Source organism: Coregonus lavaretus (assembly GCF_964263955.1).
Source record: "Coregonus lavaretus genome assembly, chromosome: 20".
Taxonomy (NCBI): Eukaryota; Metazoa; Chordata; class Actinopteri; order Salmoniformes; family Salmonidae; genus Coregonus; species Coregonus lavaretus.
Genome location: NC_140007.1, coordinates 32,556,788 through 32,583,987, shown reverse-complemented (window position 1 = coordinate 32,583,987; position 27,200 = coordinate 32,556,788). Strand labels below are relative to the sequence as shown.

Genomic DNA, 27,200 nt, shown 5'->3' with positions numbered 1-27,200 from the left:
GCAAATCTTAACTTTGCTTAATTTATTACAGCTAAAATCAGCCTGTTATGCTGTAATGTAATGAATATATGGCATGGGCTTAGTGTCACTCTAAATGTGCCAAATACATGGTATGTTTACAAGCCTATTCACCATGCCAATTCAAAGATGTATCCAAACTTGCAGAAGTTATAGACTTTGTATTTTCCATGCCTCTTGCACGATTATTTTCAACAGTTCCACGTTGTAATTGGTAACTTTGGATGGATATAATAAGAATGAACAAACCCAACAAAATATGTGATTAAAGCACATTTCTTGGAAGTATATTTCATAGTTATGTTTTTGTTTATTTTCTTGAATTAATTTCCTTTGATAGTCATAGATACTTTGTTGTAGTGCAAAGGTTTAACACCTCACTGGCATCTATACATCTACCCCAGCTATGTGGAGTCACAATCAAAGCTGTGGATATTCCATGGTGCACTGCATGTAGTCTGTTTGAAATTGAATAGCCAACTTGACATTTTTCCTTGTTTTTGTTTGACTAAATCCTTTACGATAAAGAATCAAGTCCTTGTTTTAGAGCAATATTGTTGTGTGTGTTCCATCACTGGCTGCTTTGGAGAGGACAAGTGGAGCCTCAGCCAAAGTATCAACTTTGACATAGTGAATGAATAACTGTCTGTTGCATCAATCAGAATTTCTTGAACCTCTGTCTCGTTGGTACCAGGTGCTTTTACCCTACTCCTCTCCCTAGACCCCTACAGCCAGACCCCATAGATTTGGCAAGAATTGGATAAGTGCAATATGGCTAAGTGGAATTTTCTCCATATTGCTGATATTTATCAAATTCTTTCAGATCTACACCTGGAGTTTATATGGTCATGTCCAGAAACAACCCCTAACCATACTTGGTTGATAGTTGTATTCTCTCACTCAATTCATTTAAATTGTGTGACACAGAATGAAACGGAAACGAGTCTTACCCCGGTCTTCCGTCTGCCTTAGCCAATCGTTTCGATTGATAGAGACACACGAGGCTCAACTGGCCAATCAGGTTACATTTTGCTGCAACCACCATCCAATCAACGATACGCCTACTTGCGGGCCCGAATCCCTCTTCAACCTTCAGTTGTGCTTTTCTGTAGGGGCACCTTCAACTATCTCCGCTGTGCACTGGCTTTCAGAAATAGAAGAAACAATATTTTCCCACAGACACCATGTCCTTTTTGACTACCAGTATCAGCAGGCTAGCGCCAAGACTCCTTAATTCAAAGGTAAGCCGAGGTAAAGAACCTCTAAGTAGAGTGGGCGTTAGCTAGCAACTAACAAGTACGTTAAACTTCAACAACTAGCTAGCCGGCTCGTTCGTTCTCCAGGAAAAATGTTGGTTGTTGTCAAGCACATTCATGTACGCTAGTGGCTGCACATCGACAGACTGTTTTGAAGCTTGCCAACGATGGTCCTCTTTTAAATGTGTTGGTACTGCTGTGTTTCGTAGTTTCTTAGGTTAGCTGCTAGCTAGCCAGCCAGTTGACAGTGACGGATAACGTTAACGGGCAGGAGGGTGATGTTTCACAGCTAACGTTAGCTAGCTATCCGTCCTCTCACATGGAAATAATTTTAACTACTTGTTTAGATAATCCAAAAATAATTCCTAGTCTTATGTTAACTACCTACTGTCAGCAGTTGCAAGTTAATTGGCTGGCTAGCTAACCACTTTCCCTCATTTGACCTTCACTGCTAACATTTCCATTCATAACTAAATGCCCTAACTATTAGCCAATACAACAGCAACTATCTAGATTTGTTCATTTTCAGGTGCTGTATTGTTGCTAAGTCTCCATCTATGTCGCAATCTACACTGTACAAAAATATATAAACGCAACATGTAAAGTGTTGGTCCCATGTTTCATGAGCTGAAATAAAAGATCCCAGAAATGTTCCATATGCAGAAAAAAGGTAATTTCTCTCAAATTTTGTGGACAAATGTGTTTACATCACTGTTAGTGAGCATTTCTCCTTTGCCAAGATAATCCATCCACCTGACAGGTGTGGCATATCAAGAATCTGATTAAACAGCATGATCGTTAAACAGGTGCACCTTGTGCTGTGGACAATAAAAGGTCACTCTAAAATGTGCAGTTTTGTCACACAACACAATACCACAGATGTCTCAAGTTTTGAGGGAGTGTGCAATTATCATGCTGACTGCAGGAATGTCCACCAGAGCTGTTGCCAGAGAATTTAATATTAATTTCTCTACCATAAGCCAATGTCGTTTTTATAGAATTGGGCAATGCGTCCAACTGGCCTCACAACTGCAGACAACGTGTATGGCGTTGTGTGGGCAAGCGGTTTGCTGATGTCAACGCTGTGAACAGAGTGCCCCATGGTGGCGGTGTGGGTATGGTATGGGCAGGCATAAGCTACGGATAACAAACACAATTGCATTTTTATCGATGGCAATTTGAATGCACAGAGATGTCGTGATGAGATCCTGAGGCCCATTGGCATGCCATTCATCCGCCGCCATCAACTCATGTTTCAGCATGATAATGCACAGCCCCATGTCGCAAGGATCTGTACACAATTTCTGGAAGCTGAAAATGTCCCAGTTCTTCCATGACCTGCATACTCACCAGACATGTCACCTATAGAGCATGTTTGGGATGCTCTGGATCGACGTGTACGACAGCGTGTTCCAGTTCCTGCCAATATCCAGCAAATTCACACAGCCATTGAAGAGGAGTGGGACAAAATTCTACAGGCCACAATCAACAGCCTGATCAACTCTATGCGAAGGAGATGTGTCGCGCTGCATGAGGCAAATGGTGTTCACACCAGATACTGACAGTTTTTCTGATCCATACCCCTACCTTTTTTTTAGGTGTCTGTGACCAACAGATCAAGGCCTAATTTATTTATTTTAATTGACTGATTTCCTTATGAACCGTAACTCTGAAATTGTTGCATGTTGCGTTTTATCTTTGTTCAGTATACCTAGCCAGTTAACTATCCAATTATGTAATAGGTTTATGCATGTGTAACACTCAAGTGTCAATAACACACATGGATTGGAATTGTCTTGTCTATCTTGATTTAATGCATTCCACAGAGGTCTGTATTGATTCCTGGGTGCCACTACTACCTCTCTTGCCTGGAAACCCAACGTTAAATTGCATTGAATTCTACGTCAGGCAGAAATTAGTGTTTGAATCAGGAACGTTTCCTCTCACGACCTCTACAAGCCAGAATGTTGGTCCTTTTGGCGGTAGGAATGTGAAGCAATATATATCCACAGGAAAGTATAATTACATGAACTTTTCAAAGCGCTGGTAGTGTGTTCAGACTCTCTTGCACTGGAATGATAGATGTGCAAGAGATGATGTGCAAATAGAGATACTGGGGTGCAAATGAGCAAAATAAATAACAATATGGGGATGAGGTAGTTGGGTGGGCTAATTTCAGATGGGCTGTGTACAGGTGCAGTGATCGGTAAGGTGCTCTGACAACTGATGCTTAAAGTTAGTGAGGGAGATAAGTCTCCAGCTTCAGAGATTTTTGCAGTTCGTTCCAGTCATTGGCAGCAGAGAACTGGAAGGAATGGCGGCCAAAGGAGGTGTTGGCTTTGGGGATGTACAGGTCACAGTGCTGGGTAGTATATGGGGCTTTGGTGACAAAACAGATGGCACTGTGATAGACTACATCCAATTTGCTGAGTAGAGTGTTGGAGGCTATTTTTTCGCCGAAGTCAAGGATCGGTAGGATTGTCAGTTTTACAAGGGCATGTTTGGCAGCATGAGTGAAGGAGGCTTTGTTGCAAAATAGGAAGCCGATTCTAGATTTCACTTTGGATTGGAGATTCTTAATGTGAGTCTGGAAGGAGAGTTTACAGTCTAACCAGACACCTAGGTATTTGTAGTTGTCCACATACTCTAGGTCAGACCCGTCGAGAGTAGTGATTCTAGTCGGGTGGGCGGGTGCCAGCAGCGTTCGATTGAAAAGCATGCATTTAGTTTTACTAGTGTTTAAGAGCAGTTGGAGGCTACGGAAGGAGTGTTGTATGGCATTGAAGCTCATTTGGAGGTTTGTTAACACAGTGTCCAATGAAGGGCCAGATGTATACAAAATGGTGTCGTCTGCATAGAGGTGGATCTGAGAGTCACCAGCAGCAAGAGCGACATCATTGATATACACGGAGAAAAGAGTCGGCCCAAGAATTGAACCCTGTGGCACCCCCATAGAGACTGCCATAGGTCCAGACAACAGGCCTTCCGATTTGACACATTAAACATCTGAGAAGTAGTTGGTGAACCAGGCGAGGCAGTCATTTGAGAAACCAAGGCTATTTAGTCTGCCAATAAGAATGCGGTGGTTGACAGAGGCGAAAACCTTGGCCAGGTGGGTGAAGACGGCTGCACAGTACTGTCTATTATCGACCGCGGTTATAATATCGTTTAGGACCTTGAGCGTGGCTGAGGTGCACCCATGACCAGCTCGGAAACCGGATTGCATAGCGGAGAAGGTACGGTGGGATTCGAAATGGTCGGTGATCTGTTTTGTTAACTTGGCTTTCAAAAACGTTCTAAAGGCAGGGCAGGAAGGATATAGGTCTGTAACAGTTTGGATCTAGAGTGTCACCCCCTTTGAAGAGGGGGATGACCGCGGCAGCTTTCCAATCTCTGGGGATCTCAGACGTTACGAAAGAGAGGTTGAACAGGCTAGTAATAGGGGTTGCGACAATTTCAGCGGCTAGTTTTAGAAAGAAAGGGTCCAGATTGTCTAGCCCAGATGATTTGTAAGGGTCCAGATTTTGCAGCTCTTTCAGAACATCCGCTGTCTGAATTTGTGTGAAGGAGAAGCGGGGGGGGGGGGGCATGGGCAAGTTGCAGTGGAGGGTGCAGAGCTGGTGGCCGGGGTAGTGGTAGCCAGGTGGAAAGCATGGCCAGCCGTAGCAAAATGCTTGTTGAAATTCTCGATTATTGTAGATTTATCGGTGGTGATAGTGTTTCCTAGCCTCAGTGCAGTGGGCAGCTGGGAGGAAGTGCTCTTATTCTCCATGGACTTTACAGTGTCCCAAAACTTTTTGGAGTTAGTGCTACAGGATGCAAATTTCTGTTTGAAAAAGTTAGCCTTTGCTTTCCTAACTGCTTGTGTATATTGGTTCCTAACTTCCCTGAAAAGTTGCATATAGGGGGCGATTTGATGCTAATGCAGTACGCCACAGGATGTTTTTGTGCTGGTCAAGGGCAGTCAAGTCTGAGGAGAACCAGGGGCTATGTCTGTTCTTAGTTCTGTATTTTTTGAATGGGACATGTTTATTTAAGATTGAGAGGAAATTACTTTTAAAGAACAACCAGGCATCCTCTACTGACGGAATGAGATCTAAATCCATCCAGGATACCTGGGCCAGGTCAATTAGGAATGCCTGCTCGCTAAAGTGTTTTAGGGAGCGTTTGACAGTGATGAGGGGTGGTCGTTTGACCGCGGACCCGTTACGGACGCAGGCAATAAGGCAGTGATCGCTGAGATCCTGGTTGAAGACAGCGGAGGTGTATTTAGAGGGTAAGTTAGTCAGGATGATATCTATGAGGGTACCCATGTTTACGGATTTAGGGTTGTACCTGGTAGGTTTGTTGATCATTTTTGTGAGATTGAGGGCATCTAGTTTTGGATTGTAGGATGGCAGGGGTGTTAAGCATACAGTGGGGGGAAAAAGTATTTAGTCAGCCACCAATTGTGCAAGTTCTCCCACTTAAAAAGATGAGAGAGGCCTGTAATTTTCATCATAGGTACACGTCAACTATGACAGACAAAATGAGAATTTTTTCTCCAGAAAATCACATTGTAGGATTTTTAATGAATTTATTTGCAAATTATGGTGGAAAATAAGTATTTGGTCAATAACAAAAGTTTCTCAATACTTTGTTATATACCCTTTGTTGGCAATGACACAGGTCAAACGTTTTCTGTAAGTCTTCACAAGGTTTTCACACACTGTTGCTGGTATTTTGGCCCATTCCTCCATGCAGATCTCCTCTAGAGCAGTGATGTTTTGGGGCTGTCGCTGGGCAACACGGACTTTCAACTCCCTCCAAAGATTTTCTATGGGGTTGAGATCTGGAGACTGGCTAGGCCACTCCAGGACCTTGAAATGCTTCTTACGAAGCCACTCCTTCGTTGCCCGGGCGGTGTGTTTGGGATCATTGTCATGCTGAAAGACCCAGCCACGTTTCATCTTCAATGCCCTTGCTGATGGAAGGAGGTTTTCACTCAAAATCTCACGATACATGGCCCCATTCATTCTTTCCTTTACACGGATCAGTCGTCCTGGTCCCTATGCAGAAAAACAGCCCCAAAGCATGATGTTTCCACCCCCATGCTTCACAGTAGGTATGGTGTTCTTTGGATGCAACTCAGCATTCTTTGTCCTCCAAACACGACGAGTTGAGTTTTTACCAAAAAGTAATATTTTGGTTTCCCAATCCTCTTCTGGATCATCCAAATGCACTCTAGCAAACTTCAGACGGGCCTGGACATGTACTGGCTTAAGCAGGGGGACACGTCTGGCACTGCAGGATTTGAGTCCCTGGCGGCGTAGTGTGTTACTGATGGTAGGCTTTGTTACTTTGGTCCCAGCTCTCTGCAGGTCATTCACTAGGTCCCCCCGTGTGGTTCTGGGATTTTTGCTCACCGTTCTTGTGATCATTTTGACCCCACGGGGTGAAATCTTGCGTGGAGCCCCAGATCGAGGGAGATTATCAGTGGTCTTGTATGTCTTCCATTTCCTAATAATTGCTCCCACAGTTGATTTCTTCAAACCAAGCTGCTTACCTATTGCAGATGCAGTCTTCCCAGCCTGGTGCAGGTCTACAATTTTGTTTCTGGTGTCCTTTGACAGCTCTTTGGTCTTGGCCATAGTGGAGTTTGGAGTGTGACTGTTTGAGGTTGTGGACAGGTGTCTTTTATACTGATAACAAGTTCAAACAGGTGCCATTAATACAGGTAACGAGTGGAGGACAGAGGAGCCTCTTAAAGAAGAAGTTACAGGTCTGTGAGAGCCAGAAATCTTGCTTGTTTGTAGGTGACCAAATACTTATTTTCCACCATAATTTGCAAATAAATTCATAAAAAATCCTACAATGTGATTATCTGGATTTTTTTCTTCTCATTTTGTCTGTCATAGTTGACGTGTACCTATGATGAAATTACAGGCCTCTCATCTTTTTAAGTGGGAGAACTTGCACAATTGGTGGCTTACTAAATACTTTTTAGTCAATTCTTTTTCCCCACTGTATCCCAATTTAGGTCACCAAGCAGCACGAACTCTAAGGATAAATGGGGGGGCAATCAATTCACATATGGTGTCCAGGGCACAGCTGGGGGCTGAGGGGGGTCTGTAGCAAGCGGCAACAGTGAGAGACTTATTTCTGGAAAGGTGGATTTTTAGAAGTAGAAGCTCAAACTGTTTGGGTACAGACCTGGATAGTATGATAGAGCTCTGCAGGCTATCTCTACAGTAGATTGCAACTCCACCCCCTTTGGCAGTTCTATCTAGACGGAAAATGTTGGGGATGGAAATTTCAGAATTTTTGGTGGCCTTCCTAAGCCAGGATTCAGACACTGCTAGAACATCAGGGTTGGCAGAGTGTGCTAACGCAGTGAATAACTCAAACTTAGGAAGGAGGCTTCTGATATTAACGTGCAGAAAACCAAGGCTTTTACAGTTACAGAAGTCAACAAATGATAGCTCCTGGGGAGTAGGAGTGATACTGGGGGCTGCAGGGCCTGGGTTAGCCTCTACATAACCAGAGGAACAGAGGAGGACTAGAATAAGGATACGGCTAAAGGCTTTAAGAACTGGTCTTCTAGTGCGTTGGGTACAGAGACTAAAGGGGGCAGATTTCCGGGCGTTGTAGAAAAGATTCAGGGCATTATGTACAGACAAGGATATGGAAGGATATGAGTACAGTGGAGGTATACCTAAGCGTTGGGTAACAACGAAAGAGAGAGCATCACTTGAGGCACCGATTGAGCCGGTCTCGGCTTGTATGGGGGGTGGAACAAAGGAACTATTTGAGGCAGTTTGAGAGGGATTTGGGGTTCTACAGAGAGATTGTATAATAAGAACTAACTGGAACAGCAATAGGCAAGGCATATTGACATGGGAGAGAGGCATAAAGCAATCACAGGTGTTATTAGAGAGAGCTAAGACAGCAACTGGAAATGGCGATAAAGTTTGGGCTGAGGCTAAACAGAATAAACAGGACAGGGTACCGTGTAAAGGAACAGTCCAGCAGGCATCAGCTGTGCAGCTGAGTGATCATAAGGTCCAGTGAACAGCAATATATGAGTCCGAGAGCAGTTCAAATTGGTGCTTCAGCACAGCGAGCAGGAAGCACGGTTGTAGTTTGCGTGTGCTAGCGGGCCGGGGCTAGCAGATGGATCTTTGTGGTCGTCGCAACTGGAAGCCTGTTGAAACCACAGACGATTACGTCGGCAGACTAGTCGTGACGGATTGGCAGGGCTCCGTGTCGACTCTAGGAGGTCCCGTCCGGTTGACAGAGAGGTAGATAGCCGGGAGATGTGCCTGACTCAAGGCTAGCTCAAGGCTGATTAGCCAACAACAACGTTCATTTGGTTGCAGCTAGCTAGTTGCGATTATCCAGTGTTAATGGTCCAGTGATTCAGTGATTCCGGCATAAAATCTGATAGGTTCTGGGTCGATAACTCGCTGTGCAGACATTGCAGACTGGCCGATAGCCACGGACAATGGAGAAAAGCCGCTAACGGTGGCTAATAGCAAGTAGCTAGTTAGCTGGCTACTCCCATCCGGTAGACAGAGAGGTAGATAGCCGGGGCTAGCTCAAGGCTAACTGGTGCTACGGGGGCAGTGGTGATTAGCCTACAGCAACCATTCGACATCCATTCGGTTGCGGCTAGCTAGATCCGGTGTTATGGTCCAGTGATTCAGTTATTCCGGCAGAAAATCCGATGTTCTGGGTGAAAACCGCTAACGTCGGCTAATAGCAAGTAGCTAGTTAGCTGGCTGGCTAGTTTCAACTGGAGATTCTAGATAAAGGTGAATAAATAATAGAATCCGTTCCGCATTGAGTGAGGCGGGTTGCAGGAAAGTATATTTAGTAGAAGGATGAAAAGTGTGATAGGGAAATATATACGTAAAATACAAAAAAATTACAAAAAACAGGCTATTTACATGGACACACAAGAGAACACGACCGCACTGCTATGCAATCTTGGTGGTTCCAAACATCTTCCATTTAAGAATGATGGAGGCCACTGTTCTTGGGGACCTTCAATGCTGCAGATTTTGTTTTGCTACCCTTCCCCAGATCTGTTCCTCGACACAATCCTGTGTCAGAGCTCTACGGACAATTCCTTCAACCTCATGGCTTGGTTTTTTTATATTGCTACTGCTCGAAAAAAAAGGATCTCGGTCGACCAACAGCCTATCGACCAAACAATTGACCAGTCTAATAATTGGTGTCAGCCCTAATGCCATCCGTTAAAGCAGACTACTTCAAATTAGAACCGATTTAACGGAGTGGTTCACCAAATCTCAATTTTGAGCCAAATCTCTATTTTTCTATGTAAATGGAATGTTATAGAAGTGTCCAGACACTTTTCTTAGGTTTCACTTGGTTTTGAGAAACTTACCCCACCACCAAGTAGACTTCCTCATTGCTTGTTCTGCAGTATGGGGGCCACAGATCAACCATAAACAAAGGCTCCAAACGGCAATACTCTGTATAGTGATGCAGGTCTTTTACCCATTGTGGTAATACGAGAAATGTGTCCCTCGAGTCCAACAAAATGGAATATAACATTGCGAATAGTTTGGAATGACACTTTCATGTGTACAACATCTGAAGACCTGCATCACTATACTGAGAGCTCCTCCCTTCCTATAGAAACTCAAACGTGAAGTACCTGTGCTAAGGTCTATTCAACACTGGTCTGACCAATCGGAATCCATGCTTCAAGATTGTTTTGATCACGCAGACTGGGATATGTTCCGAGTTGCCTCTGAGAATAACATTGACGTATTCACTGACAGTGACTGAGTTCATCAGGAAGTGTATATGGGATGTTGTTCCCACTGTGACTATTAAAACCTACCAAAAACTTTGGATAGATGACAGTATTCGCGCAAATCTGAAAGCGCAAACCACTGCATTTAACCACGGCAAGGTGACTGGGAATATGGTTGAATACCAACAGTGCAGTTATGCCCTCCGTAAGGCAATCAAACAGGCAAAATGTCAGTACAGAGACAAATTGGAGTCGCAATTCAACGGTTTAGACACAAGACGTATGTGGCAGGGACTCCAGATAATCACGTATTACAAAGGGAAAACCACGTCTTGCTCCCGGACAAGATAAACACCTTCTTCGCCCGCTTTGAGGATAACACAGTGCCACCGACGCGGCCCACTCCCGAGGACAGTGGGCTCGTTCTCCGTGGCCGACATGAGTAAGACATTTAAGCGTTAACCCACGCAAGGCTGCCGGCCCAGACGGCATCCCTAGCCGCGTCCTCAGAGCATACGCAGACCAGCTGGTTGGAGTGTTTTACGGACATATTTCTCCCTATCCCAGTCTGCTGTCCCCAGTTGCTTCAAGATGTCCACCATTGTTCCTGTACCGAAGAAAGCAAAGGTAACTGAACTAAATAACTATCGCCCCGTAGCACTCACTTCTGTCACCATGGAGTGCTATGAGAGGCTAGTTAAGGATCATATCACCTCCACCTTACCTGACACCCTAGACCCACTTCAGTTTGCATACCGCCCCAATCGATCCACAGACGATGCCATCGCACTGCACACTGCCCTATCCCATCTGGACAAGAGGAATACCTATGTAAGAATGCTGTTCATTAACTACAGCTCAGCCTTCAACACAATAGTACCCTCCAAGCTCATCATTAAGCTCGGTCATCATTAAGCTCTGTGCCCTGGGTCTGAACCCCGCTCTGTGCAACTGAGTCCTGGACTTCCTGACTCGCTGCCCCCAGGTGGTGAAGGTAGGAAACAACACCTCCACTACATTGATCCTCTGCACTGGGGCCCCACAAGGGTGCGTGCTCAGCGTCATCCTGTACTCTCTGTTAACCCATGGAGGCGTGCCTGGCCACGCAGTCAATTCAATCATTAAGTTTGCAGACGACACAACAGTAGTAGGCCTGATTATCAACAATGACGAGACAGCCTACAGGGAGGAGGTGAGGGCTCTGGCGGAGTGGTGCCAGGAAAATAATCTCTCCCTCATCGTCAACAAAACAAAGGAGCTGATTGTGGACTTCAGGGGACAGCAGAGGGAGAACGCCCCCATCCACATCGATGGGACCACAGTGGAGAAGGTGAAAAGCTTCAAGTTCCTCATCATACACACCACTGCCTGCCCTCCAGGACACCTACAGCACCCGATGTCACAGGAAGGCCAAAATGATCATCAAGGACATCAACCACCCGAGCCAAGGCCTGTTCATCCCGCTATCATCCATAAGACGAGGTCAGTACAGGTGCATCAAATCTGGGACCGAGAGACTGGGAAAAACAGCTATCAGACTGTTAAATAGCCATCACTAGCCGGCCTCCACCCAGTACCCTGCCCTGAACTTAGTCACTGTCACTAGCCGGCTACCACCCGGTTACTCAACCCTGCACCTTAGAGGCTGCTGCCCTATGTACATAGACATGGAATCACTGGTCACTTTAGTAATGGAACACTGGTACCTTGAATAATGTTTACATACTGTTTTACAAATGTTATATGTATATACTGTATTCTACTGTATTCTAGTCAATGCCACTCTGACATTTCTCGTCCTAATATTTATATATTTCTTAATTCCATTCTTTTACTTTTATATTTGTGTGTATTGTTGTGAATTGTTAGATACTACTGCACAGTTGGAACTAGGAACACAAGCATTTCGCTACACCCGCAATAGCATCTGCTAAATATGTATATGCAACCAATAAATGTTGATTTTATATGCTGTTTCTGAAAGGACGTATTTGGGTGTTTTGTGGAGCCTTTGTTCATTTTTATCCGTGGCCCACATACTGCAGAACGAGCAATGAGGAAGTGTACTGGTGGTGGGGTAAGTTTCTCAAAACCAAGTGAAATTGCAAAAATGTGTCTGGACATATAATATGCCGTTTACATAAAAAAATTGAGATTTGGTTCAAAAAAAGTAAACCACTCCTTTTAAGTACATTGCTTGCCCATTCAGAGACTTGCTTGCATTTCTTCCTTTATGTCAGCAATGTTTTGTAAAGGTTTGTTGGCAAGCCTCAGCCTGCCCTGTTCAATACCTTATCTGCCGTTTCAGTTCCGCCAGATGGTCCTCTTATCACTTCCTCTGCCAAGGATGCCTTGTAATCCTGACCCTGTCATCCCATGATTGTGCTACTGTTTAAAGGTCAATCCTGTTTGTTAACCTCAACACATACTAGCACAGGAGGCTGGAATACAGAGCTGTCCTTCTCTGACACTCCACACAGGCCTCTACATTTTCTATGGTTGATCACTGTTTTAATGTTGGATTGTAGCTGCTATGGGAAGGTAGGCTACCCACACCTAAAGTGGAGTTCCACCCAGTGAGAAGTGGTAATTTAGCCAGACGGGACTCCCTAAAAACATGCCACTTCCATAAAGCTATGACCGGAAGTGACTTTTCGTCGCAGGTTATGAGAACGTTTTTCCTAACCCTTTTCGCTAACCTTAACCTAATTCTCCTAACCTGCCACATTTTCCTAACCTGCTATGAAAAAGTAACTTCCGGTCGTGGCTGTATCCAAGCAACGTGTTTTTAGGGAGTCTCGTAGCCAGATGTCCCTTGCGTTGACCCCCTGGCTCCTCCCCCTCCCATTGACTGTGGCAGTCTGACTGATGAGTCTGGTCAGAGATCTGTATATAATGACGAGATGCTCATGTCTCCGCTCTAACAATGGGAGTCGTCGTCCCAAGCGTAAATAAACCCATAGAAACGCATTGGGCTTATTTTGGACAGATTTTTGCGGGAGTGAAACCTCTCGCTTCGCCTCTTCCTCTCTGGTCTGGTTTCATACTACTGGTAGTAATCACCTGCTAAGCTACAAGATTACAGACAGCCAGTCAAGAACTTTCATATCCTGCCTGGGCTGATTTTGATTTACTCAAGAAAATTCCTGTTAATACCACTCAATCTTCTAGTCCTAGTGACCGAGTCCTTAGGGTTGTCTGCCATTGATGGGTGGTAGCCTTAGACAAATGCAGCAGGATAGCTGGAGTAACAAATACATTATGGTTTAATTTGAAATTGAGAAATATTGCTGTCTTTTCACTCTAACCCCTCTAGGCTCATTCTCATTCGTCATTAGAAGCTGGTCTCGTCATTATACCAGCTGCCCCCATTTACCTCTGACAACAGTATAATGGTCTCCACTGTTATCTGCAGTCAAGGCAGGCATTGCGGATTGCAGGACCAGATAGGGTAATTGGTTCTGTATAGATAACTGCTATCTGCCCACTCTATCGTGGATGTTGTGAGTCTGTGGGGTTGGATATCTAGGCTAACTGAGAAGCAGCAAGAAATCAGGATTTCATGGTGCTATCAGCTCAGTGATGAAATTAGGCCTACTTCTAGTAGTCCAGCTGCAGGTATTACAAATTGGAAATCAGAGTGCAGTTGTGCTACACAGCTAATTTGAAGCTTTTCTAATGCCTCCTTTACACTCCAGGATAACCAAGTCTTTGTTTTGACCACAGACCCTCCCTCAGGCTCATGTTTTCTGACGCTTTCATTTTCCTCTTTGCAGAATGCCTCCTGCGTCATTGTGGCGTCCAGACATGCCAGCTCATCAACAGTAAGTACTCTGACCACCTCTTCAAGGGCACTCATTGTCAGTTTGCCAATTATTATCATCATCATTGTTGGTGATGCATGATGTTAATAGGGATTGACAAGAAGAGATGATTTCCCTCTGTTCTCTCTGCCATTATGGACCATGGTGATAACTTTATAAGCCAGTGTTTTTCAACCAATGTTTTGGATATAATGTTTGTTTGACCAACACAGACCTGGCAGTGTTATCACACATTTTTCACTAGGTTCTCTGTAGTTGACCTTTTTATATAGGCTGTTTTTCAACAAATGTGATTTTGACTGAGCTTTCAGAGACGTGTATGTTTTTGCAGAATCTAAAGGATGTTTTATCAGACCTCATCCCAAAAGAACAAAGTAGGATCAAGAGCTTCAAACAGCAGTATGGCAAAACCAACATTGGATCAATCACTGTTGATATGGTAAGTAACTGAGCCGTATTCAGTATCTCAGGGGGGGAGAGAATGTAGATGAATTAAGATCAGGATCATCTTTACACATTTTGATTTGAAACGCTTATGCTATTTCTGGACTTTGATCAGAGCAAATGAGTCTAGCCTATATTGAGCGTTCTGTACAGAATGTAATTTATTTTTGTGTTGTTTCACAGGTCTATGGTGGGATGAGGGGCATGAAGGGTCTGGTGTACGAGACCTCAGTGCTGGATCCTGATGAGGTATGTTCCCTGCCCTCACAACACACACAATCCACTAAACATTAACACCCACAGAATAATTGATGTGTCGAGCTGAGCACCCTTGGCTCTTGTAGATAAGCCATATGGGCACTTTACAGTGCCTTCAGAAAGTATTCATACTCCTTGACTTATTCCACATTTTGTTGTGTTACAGCCTGAATTCAAAATGGATTAAAAATAATAATATTCTCACCCATCTACACACAATACTACACACAATACTATACTATCTACACACAATATAATGACAAAGTGAAAACATGTTTTTAGACATTTTTGCACATTTATTGAAAATGAAATACAGAAATATCTCATTTAAATAAGTATTCACACCCCTGAGTCAATATTTTGTAGAAGCACCTTTGGCAGTGATTACAGCTGTGAGTCTTTCTTGGTAAGTCTCTCTAAGAGCTTTCCACACCTGGATTGTACAACATTTGCCCATTTATTATTTTCTAAATTATTCAAGCTCTGTCAAATTGGTTGTTGATCATTGCTAGACAACCACTTTCAGGTCTCGCCATAGATTGTCATGTAGATTTAAGTCAAAACTGTAACTCGACCACTCAGGAGCATTCACTGTCTTCTTGGTAAGCAACTCCAGTGTATATTTGGCCTTGTGTGTTAGGTCATTGTCCTGCTGAAAGGTGAATTCATCTCCCAGCGTCTGGTGGAAAGCAGACTGAACCAGGTTTTCCCTCTAGGATTTTGCCTTTACTTAGCTCTATTCCTTTTTTTTTTTATCCTGAAAAATTCCCCAGTCCATAATGATTACAAGCATACCCATAACATGATGCAGCCACCAATATGCTTGAAAATATGGAGAGTGGTACTCAGTCATTTGTTGTATTGGATTTGCCCCGAACATAACTTTGTATTCAGGACAAAAAGTTAATTGCTTTGCCACATTTTTTCTAGTATTACTTTAATGCCTTGTTGCAAACAGGATGCATGTTTTGTAATATTTGTATTCTGTACAGGCTTCCTCCTTTTCACTCTGTCAATTAGGTTAGTATTGTTAAGTAACTACAATTTTGTTGATCCATCCTCAGTTTACTCCTATCACAGCCATTAAACTCTGTTTTAAAGTCCCTGAGCGGTTTCCTTCCTCTCCTGCAACTGAGTTATCATCCAAAATATAATTAATAACTTCACAAAGGGATATTCAGTGTCAGCAATGTTGTTTTATTTTACCCATCTACCAATAGTTGCCCTTTGTGAGGCATTGGAAAACCTCCCTGGTCTTTGTGGTTGAATCTGTGTTTGAAATTCTCTGCTCGACTGAGGGACCTTAAAGATCATTGTATGTTTGGGGTACAGAGATGAGGTAGTCATTCAAAAATCATGTTAAACACTATTATTGCACACGGAGTCCATGCAACTTATGTGACTTGTTAAGCACATTTTTACTCCTGAACTTATTTAGGCTTGCCATAACAAAGGGGTTGAATACTTATTTACTTAAGACATTTCAGCTTTACTTGTAAAAATGATTTTGTAAACATTTCGAACAACATAATTCCACTTCGATATTGTGTGTGTGTAGGCCAGTGACAAAACATCTCCATTTAATCCATTTTAAATTCAGGCTGTAAGACAACAAAATGTGGAAAAAGTCAAGAGGTGTGAATACTTTCTGAAGGCACTGTATATAAATTGTGTCCAATTTCTCTTTAGGGCATCCGCTTCCGGGGCTACAGCATTCCAGAGTGTCAGCAGCTGTTGCCCAAGGCTCCAGGAGGTCAGGAGCCGCTGCCTGAGGGCCTCTTTTGGCTGCTGGTCACAGGACAGGTCCCCACAGAGGAACAAGTGAGATGGGGCTAGGGCTGGATGTGCTAAGGCTAATTTAAACTGAATGTGAAGATTTAGTCTCAAGTTCAAAAAGGAGGTTAAAGGGTAGGTAGAATAAACATAACCACATGTAACATGGATTTGCATTAGTATACGCATCAAAAGTTCCAATGCAAGGTTACACCTCACTTTTCTATTTTTCAAGTTGTTACATAAAACCGATCAGAATGCCGAAGTCATGCTGGAAAAAGTTTTTCCGGGGTGTGGCGTTATATGGAGGACACGGCCAGCCAGCCTATTCCCTATCATGTAAACTCCAACAGAAATAACTTTAAATGTATAACTTCAAATTAAACCAAATCGTTTGCCCTCATGACTCTGGTTTCAATAAAATGTTCAAACCAACTTAAAACCAAATAATTTATGATTTTATTGTTAAAGATCAGCTTGCAAAGTTGCTAGCCAACTAGCCTGCTAACGTTAGCCCTACTACAGTGGGGAGAACAAGTATTTGATACACTGCCGATTTTGCAGGTTTTCCTACTTACAAATCATGTAGAGGTCTGTAATTTTTATCATAGGTACACTTCAACTGTGAGAGACGCAATCTAAAACAAAAATCCTGAAAATCACATTGTATTATTTTTAAGTAATTAATTTCCATTTTATTGCATGACATAAGTATTTGATCACCTACCAACCAGTAAGAATTCCGTCTCTCACAGACCTGTTAGTTTTTCTTTAAGAAGCCCTCCTGTTCTCCACTCATTACCTGTATTAACTGCACCTGTTTGAACTCGTTACCTGTATAAAAGACACCTGTCCACACACTCAATCAAACAGACTCCAACCTCTCCACAATGGCCAAGACCAGAGAGCTGTGTAAGGACATCAGGGATAAAATTGTAGACCTACACAAGGCTGGGATGGGCTACAGGACAATAGGCAAGCAGCTTGGTGAGAAGGCAACAACTGTTGGCACAATTATTAGAAAATGGAAGAAGTTCAAGATGACAGTCAATCACCCTCGGTCTGGGGCTCCATGCAAGATCTCACCTCGTGGGGCATCAATGATCATGAGGAAGGTGAGGGATCAGCCCAGAACTACACGGCAGGACCTGGTCAATAACCTGAAGAGAGCTGGGACCACAGTCTCAAAGAAAACCATTAGTAACACACTACGCCGTCATGGATTAAAATCCTGCAGCGCACGCAATGTCCCCCTGCTCAAGCCAGCGCATGTTCAGGCCCGTCTGAAGTTTGCCAATGACCATCTGGATGATCCACAGGAGGAATGGGAGAAGGTCATGTGGTCTGATGAGACAAAAATATAGCTTTTTGGTCTAAACTCGACTCGCCGTGTTTGGAGGAAGGAGAAGGATGAGTACAACCCCAAGAACACCATACGAACCGTGAAGCATGGAGGTGGAAACATCATTCTTTGGGGATGCTTTTCTGCAAAGGGGACAGGACGACTGCACCGTATTGAGGGGAGGATGGATGGGGCCATGTATCGCGAGATCTTGGCCAACAACCTCCTTCCCTCAGTAAGAGCATTGAAGATGGGTCGTGGCTGGGTCTTCCAGCATGACAACGACCCGAAACACACAGCCAGGGCAACGAAGGAGTGGCTCCGTAAGAAGCATCTCAAGGTCCTGGAGTGGCCTAGCCAGTCTCCAGACCTGAACCCAATATAAAATCTTTGGAGGGAGCTGAAAGTCCGTATTGCCCAGCGACAGCCCCGAAACCTGAAGGATCTGGAGAAGGTGTGTATGGAGGAGTGGGCCAAAATCCCTGCTGCAGTGTGTGCAAACCTGGTGAAGACCTACAGGAAACGTATGATCTCTGTAATTGCAAACAAAGGTTTCTGTACCAAATATTAAGTTCTGCTTTTCTGATGTATCAAATACTTATGTCATGCAATAAAATGCAAATTAATTACTTAAAAATCATACAATGTGATTTTCTGGATTTTTGTTTTATATTCCGTCTCTCACAGTTGAAGTGTAACTATGATAAAAATTACAGACCTCTACATGCTTTGTAAGTAGGAAAACCTGCAAAATCGGCAGTGTATCAAATACTTGTTCTCCCCACTGTATCTAGCCTGCTAACGTTAGCCCTACTAGCTAGCCTGCTAACGTTACGTTAGCACTGCATGAGTCGGCCAGTTGTAAACCAAAGTTTTGAAAATACATAACACCATCTAACCAATTATCAAGTAATGTTGCCGGTACATGCAGTTATTTTAGCCAGCAAGCCAACCAGCTAAAGTTATTTTAGCCTGCTTGCTAACTAGCCTAGTTAGCCAACCACCACGGGTCGACATAGCTAAGTGGTAAGCCAGAGAACAACACCAATTATTCTAGCACAAACAGAAAAAAGAAGCCAGCAGATATAAAGTAGAGAGAGTGGAGACTTACCGATTTGACAGCTGAGTTAGCGACCTCAGAGGGAGAGGCCTTTTCACCGGCCCGAGGGAGAGTCAGCTAATCCAATAGCGATCTAGTGAGGTAAATCCACATTGAATTTACCCGGTTTATCTCATCACTGCTGACACTCGCGATGTAGGAAACGGGTTGCTGGCTTAACAATCACGCTCGGCACAGCACCTGGTTTCAGTCTGTCTCCTTCCGAATCCTGCCTTCCACTGGTTCTAGCCATCTAAGTCCTCCAGGGTTAAATGTGCACCGCATGCAGTAGACGTGCCCGTGGTTCCTTTCAACCAATCTGCTCACTTCAACCGGACAAACCGGTCCCACTTCAAAGGTAGCTTCTCGTTTTTGGGCCACAAATTAGTTGTAACCCCATCTTTGTGGGTATTACTGCACTCAGCAACAACACACCTCCTTGGCATTTGGTGTTTGCTGCAGCTCTTTCTTGAAGCCACCACGAGATTAGGTCTAATTCTACCCTCATGTGGCTCAACTGGAGGAAATTCCTATGTTATTACATACTACAAGCAAGTTACTTTATGGTTTAGGAGGAAGGCATTGAAGTTCTACAACCATAGCCAAGTGATGGGGATTTATAGTGTTTGGGATTAAATAACATTTCCTGTCTGAATTTCTTTTATTGGCCCTACTTATACTCAACAATCCTGTTTGCATCATCTCTCCAGGTGAGCTGGTTGTCCAAAGAATGGGCTAAGCGGGCAGCACTCCCTTCCCACGTTGTCACCATGCTAGATAACTTTCCCACCAACCTTCACCCAATGTCCCAGTTCAGTGCCGCAATCACAGCTCTGAACAGCGAGAGCAGCTTTGCCCGGGCCTACTCCGAGGGCGTCAACAAGTCCAAGTACTGGGAGGTAAGTCACACACAGACAGACCCCAGCATGTATTCTTCACAGACCTGGGTTCAAATGGTATTTGAACATTTTCAAATACGTTGTCTGTGTTTGTTTGAGCTTGCCTGGCGAAATGGAACAAACAGAATAGCCATTAAGGTGTAAACTTCGCACATCTTGCGCTCCAGGCAGGCTAAAGCCAACGCTCCTATTTCAACCCAGTTCTGCATTCCTCACACTACAATGCAGTACAGTCAGAGGTGTGGCTAAAGGCATTAAACCAGAGGGTGATGCCGGATCTAAACCTTGACTGATTTAAAGTGCCTTTCAAGTGTCTGTTCTTTAAATGTGAATTTTAACCAGCACACCAGGTCTCCCTTGACGAGCATATTAATCTCTTCCTTAACTTCCTGGTTAAAGATTAGGCTAAATTTAAATAAACAGAAACACAACCACACTGTTTCTTGTGTAGAGCAGGGAATTACAGCCCCAGAGTCCGACAGACAGACTTGAAAAAGCTCACAGACCAAAACGTCAACAGGAAATCAGCTACAGAGGTAATCGTGTGTGGGATTTATCAGGTCTTTCAGTGAGATCCTGTGGGAGACAGTCTACTGACTGTTGATTAAACCACCTACCCTTCTCTATTCAGTTCCTCTATTCCAGTTCATCTACTCTATTCAGTTAATCTATATTCCAGTTCATTTACTCTATTCAGTTCATCTACTTTATTCCAGTTCATCTATGAGGACTCCATGGACTTGATTGCCAAGTTGCCGTGTGTTGCTGCTAAGATCTACCGTAACCTGTACCGTGAGGGCAGCAGCATTGGAGCTATCGACTCTAACCAGGACTGGTCCGCTAACTTCGCCAACATGCTGGGCTACAGCAACTCTGCTGAGTTCACTGAACTTATGAGGCTCTACCTCACCATCCACAGGTATTGAACTATGGGCCAGTTTCAGATTAAGAATCTCCATTGAAGAATTTCCATTGAAACCAGCCCTAAAGGATGTATATTTTAAGCATAATTACCATTTAAGCGCCTTTGGGTCATTGAAAAGCACTCTATACAACCCAGGTATTCATATTATTATTATTAACCATTATAAGTCATTGATTTATCTTACTTTTGGGGTGGTAGACATTTTGTCTATTTTGGGCTGTAGCTCATTCCCCTTCCCTTGCCAATAAATTCTGGCATTGCATGATAGAGAATTGTGAAACCCGCAAAGATGAATATTCTCTGCCCCCTAGCGTTTATATGTTGCATTAGAATTATTCTACAATTATTTGGGGATAAGTCTGTATTTGAATATAGCTCTGTATAAATATTTTAGTTAGTAATAATCATGTCAAGTACTATTTTGTGATGAATTACTGTACATTTAAAATGTAAGTGACCCTCTGGGGTTCCTGTTTCAGTGACCATGAGGGAGGCAACGTCAGCGCCCACACAAGTCACCTGGTGGGCAGTGCTCTGTCTGACCCTTACCTCTCCTTCAGTGCTGCTCTGAACGGGCTGGCTGGACCTCTGCATGGGCTGGCCAACCAGGTCTGTGTTAATCCTGTGGATGGACAGATGGATGGACAGAATCAAATAACATTTTATTTGTCACATGTGCCGAATACAACAGGTGTAGACCTTACAGTGAAATGCTTACTTACAAGCCCTTAACCAACAATGCGGTTTTAAGAAAAATAAGTGTTAAGTAAAAAATAGATAACAAAAAATTAAAGAGCTGCAGTAAAATAACAGTAGCGAGGCTATATACAGGGGGTACCGGTACAGAGTCAATGTGCGGGGGGACAATGCAAATAGTCCGGGTAGCCATTTGATTAGCTGTTCAGGAGTCTTATGGCTTGGGGGTAGAAGCTGTTAAGAAGCCTTTTGGACCTAGACTTGGCGCTCCGGTACCGCTTGCTGAGCGGTAGCAGAGAGAACAGTCTATGACTAGGGTAGCTGGAGTCTTTGACCATTTTTAGGGCCTTCCTTTGACACCGCCTGGTATAGAGGTCCTGGATGGCAGGAAGCTTGGTCCCAGTGATGTACTGCCGTACGCACTACCCTCTGTAGTGCCTTGCGGTCGGATGCCGAGCAGTTGCCATACCAGGCAGTGATGCAACCAGTCGGGATGCTCTCGATGGTGCAGCTGTAGAACTTTTTGAGGATCTGAGGACCCATGCCAAATCTTTTCAGTCTCCTGAGGGGGAATAGGCTTTGTCGTGCCCTCTTCATGACTGTCTTAGTGTGTTTGGACCATGATAGTTTGTTGGTGATGTGGACACCAAGGAACATGAAGCTCTCAACCTGTTCCACTGCATCCCCGTCGATGAGAATGGGAGCGTGCTCGGTCCTCTTCTTTTTCCTGTAGTCCACAATCATCTCCTTTGTCTTGATCGCGTTGAGGGAGAGGTTGTTATCCTGGCACCACACGGCCAGGTCTCTGACCTCCTCCCTATAAGCTGTCTCATCGTTGTCGGTGATCAGGCCTACCACTGTTGTGTCGTCAGCAAACTTAATGATGGTGTTGGAGTCGTGCCTGGCCATGCAGTCATGGTTGAACAGGGAGTACAGGAGGGGACTGAGCACGCACCCCTGAGGGGCCCCCGTGTTGAGGATCAGCGTGGCAGATGTGTTGTTACCTACCCTTACCACCTGGGGGTGGCCCATCAGGAAGTCCAGGATCCAGTTGCAGAGGGAGGTGTTTAGTCCCAGGGTCCTTAGCTTAGTGATGAGGTTTGAGGGCACTATGATGTTGAACGCTGAGCTGTAGTCAATGAATAGCATTCTCATGTAGGTGTTCCTTTTGTCCAGGTGGGAAAAGGCAGTGTGGAGTGCAATAGAGATTGCATCATCTGTGGATCTGTTGGGGCGGTATACAAATTGGAGTGGGTCTAGGGTTTCTGGGATAATGGTGTTGATGTGAGCCATGACCAGCCTTTCAAAGAACGATAGTCATGATAGAGTAACTGGCATTTTCTTAACATCATAAGCACAGCAGTCACTGAGAAGCAGAATTATAATTGTGTTTTTGTTTTAGCCTTGCTGAGGTTAACAGTATGTTGCTGATATTTGTTTCTCTGTGTGCCCTGCAGGAGGTGCTGGTGTGGCTGACGGCCCTGCAGAATGAGATGGGAGGGGAGGTGTCTGATGAGAAGATGAGGGATTACATCTGGAACACACTCAAGTCTGGCAGGGTAAGAGCGCATCTGGCTTCACTACTATGACGCATCTTACCCAAAATTCCTTAGTTCTCCAGAATTCTGGGGATCAGGAAGGAATAAGCAGGGAGTTAATCCTCCAACAGGGATTAGGAAGAACACAGGACATTTGGGGGAGGTTTGCAACCTCACACTCTCGCTCTTACACTCGCTCTCTGCCATAGGTGGTGCCAGGCTACGGGCATGCTGTCCTGAGGAAGACTGACCCCAGGTACCAATGCCAGCAGGAGTTTGCCTTCAAGCACCTGCCCAATGACCCCATGTTCAAGCTGGTGCACCAGCTCTACAAGATCGTTCCCCCAGTGCTGCTGGAGCAGGGTAAGGCTAAGAACCCCTGGCCCAACGTAGATGCCCACAGTGGAGTGCTTCTGCAGGTAAGCAGTATTCTTTATTGGGGCATTCTACTCAACAATGTCCTATTGTAATGTTATGTATTGCAATGTAATGCAGATCCATTCTTCGATGGAACTTGAATTTGAAAGTGCATTCTAAATGTATTTTGACGGGTCAGCATTACAATCCAGATGTCCTTCAATTATAAGCATCACAAAACACAGCACCTGTGAGTTTTAGTTTAGTCTTTCAATCATTCCATTTTTGTTGACCCTCTGTAACAAAACATGTTTGACCTCTCCCTGGCCTTTCCCCTGACCTCTCCACCTCTCCTTCTCTACTACAGTACTATGGGATGACAGAGATGAACTACTACACTGTGTTATTCGGCGTGTCCCGAGCCCTGGGAGTGCTGGCCCAGCTGATCTGGAGCCGAGCCCTGGGCTTCCCCCTGGAACGCCCCAAGTCCATGAGCACGGACGGACTCATGACCCTGGTGGGGGCCAACAAGTCCGGCTGAAGAGGAAAGGAAAGGAGAGGGGAGGAAATATCAAATAAAAGCTGACCTCGCCCCCATCCCCATGGAAGAGATTCAAAGAGACAGTACCCTTTTTTGTTTTTTATTTATTTATCAAAAATCAAAAAAAGGGCCTTTTGATATTTACATTATTCAGTGTGAGACTGTTAGGTAGATATTCATAGATATCCTATATTATATATCCACCCTATGCCTCCACATTTGGAAGACAAATAGAGAAGACACAAAACACGTACTCATACACTGAGTGTAAAAAAAAACTTTAAGAACACCTTCCTAATATTAAGTTGCAACCCCCCTTGCCCTCAGAACAGCCTCAATTCATCAGGGCATGGACTCTACAAGGTGTCAAAAGCGTTCCACAGGGATGCTGGCCCATGTTGACTCCAATGCTTCCCACAGTTGTCAAGTTGGCTGAATGTCCTTTGGGGTTGTGGATCATTCTTGAAACACACAGGAAACTGTTGAGCGTGAAAAATCCAGCAGCGTTGCAGTTCTTGACACACTTAAACCAGTGCACCTGGCACCTACTACCATACCCCGTTCAAAGGCACTTAAATATTTTGTTTTGCCCATTCACCCTCTGAATGGGACACATGCACAATCCATGTCTCAATTGTCTAAAGGCTTAAAAATCATTTAACTTGTCTCCTCCCCTTCATCTACACTGATTTGAAGTGAATTTAACAAGTGACATCAATAAGGGATAATAGCTTTCACCTGGTCAGTCTGTCATGGAAAGAGCAGGTGTCCTTAATGTGTTGTACATTCAGTGTATATACACTTCACCTGCCTAGAGATGACAGCTAGTTTAATTTATGTCCAGTGTTTGCTAACCCAATGCTTCTCGTATGCTTGCCAGGCCTGGGTTGCTCAGTCTGTCACTCCACCTCAGTACTACAGAGCTCCCACCAACCTCTGTTCCTGACTCAAGACAATTACAGCACAGTAGGCCAATGCAGTCTGCTAGCATCTCATCAGCTTCCCCCATGTGCCTGGGAAGACTGGGCCACACTAACAGATTGAAGATGTGAAGGGGCATAGAAAGTATCATGGAATCCAAACTCATATGCTCGGTTTTACTATTGTTTCAATCGGAGCATATCTGTTTGGTTTCCAGGCTACAGACCAATGCCTAATGGTCATCAATTGAGATTTCACTTCAGTATTTCTTACATCGATTTAACTTGAGTGGTAGTTTGACATCAAGATTAACCCCTTAGAAAGCAAGCAAAATTAATAAGGAAGCAAGTAACTTTTATTTTGAGTCACATTTTGCTGCTGATAGTTGCTGAAGCTTTGATTGTCTGGAAAGCCTTGCCTAATCTAAGCAAACAGGGAAACATATTTTTTTGTTGCCGGAAACCCTCACCCCATTTCTCTATACAATTTCCTCCAATGTTACTCTAACCATTTAAATTTCACTCCCAAGAACACTCTAGTAAAGAAAAAGGTCCTTATCTAACTTCCACTGAAGATGTTCAATTTCACCGGAGAAGGATGCAAATCAGGAAAAAAAGGGTACTGCCCCTTTTTAAATATTTTCGTCTTGCCTGATTCCCTGACTTCAATGGATTTAACCTTGAACACACCTCTATGATCAAAATAGGCTTGAACACACCTCTATGATCAAAATAACCTTTTGTTTTTTGTCATTCAATCGTGTTTTACATTCTTACCTTTCAATTTCTGTCTGGGCATCTTTTGTAATGTGGGATTTGTGTGGGTAGGATGTATATGATGGAGCTCTGAATTGTAGCCTGAAGTACCCAAAGGCCTGATTTAATAATAGCATAGACTTGTTATCGTTGAAGGATTGGGAGGACAAGGTCTTCTGATTTTAGTATGTACATGAGTGCAAGCTTGAACATAAGTGTGCAGTCGGGGGGCTGTTTATCTGTTGGGGTCCTCTTATTTTTGTTTATATACTGGGTGGTTCGAGCTCTGAATGCTGATTGGCTGACAGCCGTGGTATATCAGACCGTATACCATGGGTATGACAAAGCATTTATTTTTACTGCTCTAATTACGTTGGTAACCAGTTTATAATAGTAATAAGGCACCTCGGGGGTTTGTGGTATATGCGTTGCGTCGTGCCTAAGAACAGCCCTTGGCCATATACCACACCCCCTCTGGCCTTATTGCTTAAGTATAGCATATGTTACTAATGCCCCAGAAAAGCGCTTCAGTGATCGAGCTACTACTTCAAAATGAGCACTTGCTGATTTAGAATCCCTAATTCTTAGCAATAATAAAACCCCTGTTAGACTTTAGTGTCCTTTTTTGGGTGTTGAATGGATAACCATGTAATGTATAAAGAGAATAATCATTTGTGGTTTTATTTATACTTTGTATGTAGTTATATATGTATAGCTTGAATGTATGAGCTCTGCGCAAACATTATTGCTCAGTCATACAGCTGTGTGATTCCAACGTCACTCATTACTTTCTGTTTTACGTGTCGTTTTGAAAGTTACTCTTGTAAATAAATCTATTGCCCATTTTATATGGGCTTCTTCTGCTGTTTAGGGGGTGTTTGCTTTGACTGTTTCAAGCTTGCTCTCAGGCCACAGCAGCAGATGTTGGTCGAAGGCCCATAGCAGCGTTACCTGTGCTTGTTATAGGTTTATCAACACTCCATTCTGTGTAGCACCTGTAGGACTTCTCACCCTGCTTTCTGGAACAACTCATTCAATTTCTGTCAAACTTCCCTGACTCCATTCCCCTCAGATTTCTATGCCTTGCTTTTCTCTCTTGACTTTGTTTTTCTGTGTTTTCATTCTTCTTGGTTTGTTTTGTGGAACGTGGTTATTTCTGATCATAGAGGGTCTAAAGGATGTGTGGAACCAGGGAAGATCTATTTAAGTGGGATTCAGTTGGGGGAAGCTATAACGGGATGGGTCAAATAGGTGAAAGGCGCTTACAACAAATGGGAAACCAATAAATGTTTTTATTAACACTTGGTGTCATGTGTTCATGTTTACTCGTGGTGTGAAAAGAGGTTGAAAACTGACAAGGTTATTTCAATAACAAATGGAAACTTGCGAAGTCGCTGGTAATCTATTCCTGGCAGATTGTCCTCCTGTCTCAATGTCCTGGATGAACTGTACATAATAGGATTTGGACTGGCATTTCTAGGCATGGGACTGGCATTGCTAAACTCAGCAAAAAAAGAAACGTCCCTTTTTCAGGACCCTGTCTTTCAAAGATAATTTGTAAAAATCCAAATAACTTCACAGATCTTCATTGTAAAGGGTTTATACACTGTTTCCCATGCTTGTTCAATGAACCATAAACAATTAATGAACATGCACCTGTGGAACGGTCATTAAGACACTAACAGCTTACAGACGGTAGGCAATTAAGGTCACAGTTATGAAAACTTAGGACACTAAAGAGGCCTTTCTACTGACTCTGAAAAACACCTAAACAAAGATGCCCAGGGTCC

General features: G+C 43.8%; 1 protein-coding gene across 1 annotated transcript; it reads left to right on the top strand.

Moving 5' to 3' along the window:
- The first annotated feature begins 1,085 nt into the window (after window positions 1-1,085).
- On the top strand, window positions 1,086-26,711 carry LOC311148072 (citrate synthase, mitochondrial). The gene is made up of 11 exons (XM_084184967.1): window positions 1,086-1,259; window positions 13,815-13,862; window positions 14,194-14,301; window positions 14,490-14,555; window positions 16,254-16,385; window positions 19,489-19,677; window positions 20,394-20,596; window positions 21,082-21,211; window positions 22,756-22,857; window positions 23,046-23,255; window positions 23,561-26,711. Exons 1-11 carry the CDS (start codon window positions 1,203-1,205, stop codon window positions 23,732-23,734), a joined length of 1,419 nt encoding a protein of 472 aa, XP_084041093.1. The 5' UTR covers window positions 1,086-1,202; the 3' UTR covers window positions 23,735-26,711.
- The last annotated feature ends 489 nt before the right edge of the window (window positions 26,712-27,200 follow it).

What these genes read in the sequence shown, in the direction of transcription:
- LOC311148072 (XM_084184967.1), top strand. Translation starts at nt 1,203, where the DNA reads ATGTCCTTTTTGACTACCAGTATCAGCAGGCTAGCGCCAAGACTCCTT. An exon ending in GATCAATCACTGTTGATATG is followed by an intron (nt 14,302 to 14,489) that starts GTAAGTAACTGA and finishes GTTGTTTCACAG; the next exon opens with GTCTATGGTGGGATGAGGGG. An exon ending in AGGTCCCCACAGAGGAACAA is followed by an intron (nt 16,386 to 19,488) that starts GTGAGATGGGGC and finishes TCATCTCTCCAG; the next exon opens with GTGAGCTGGTTGTCCAAAGA.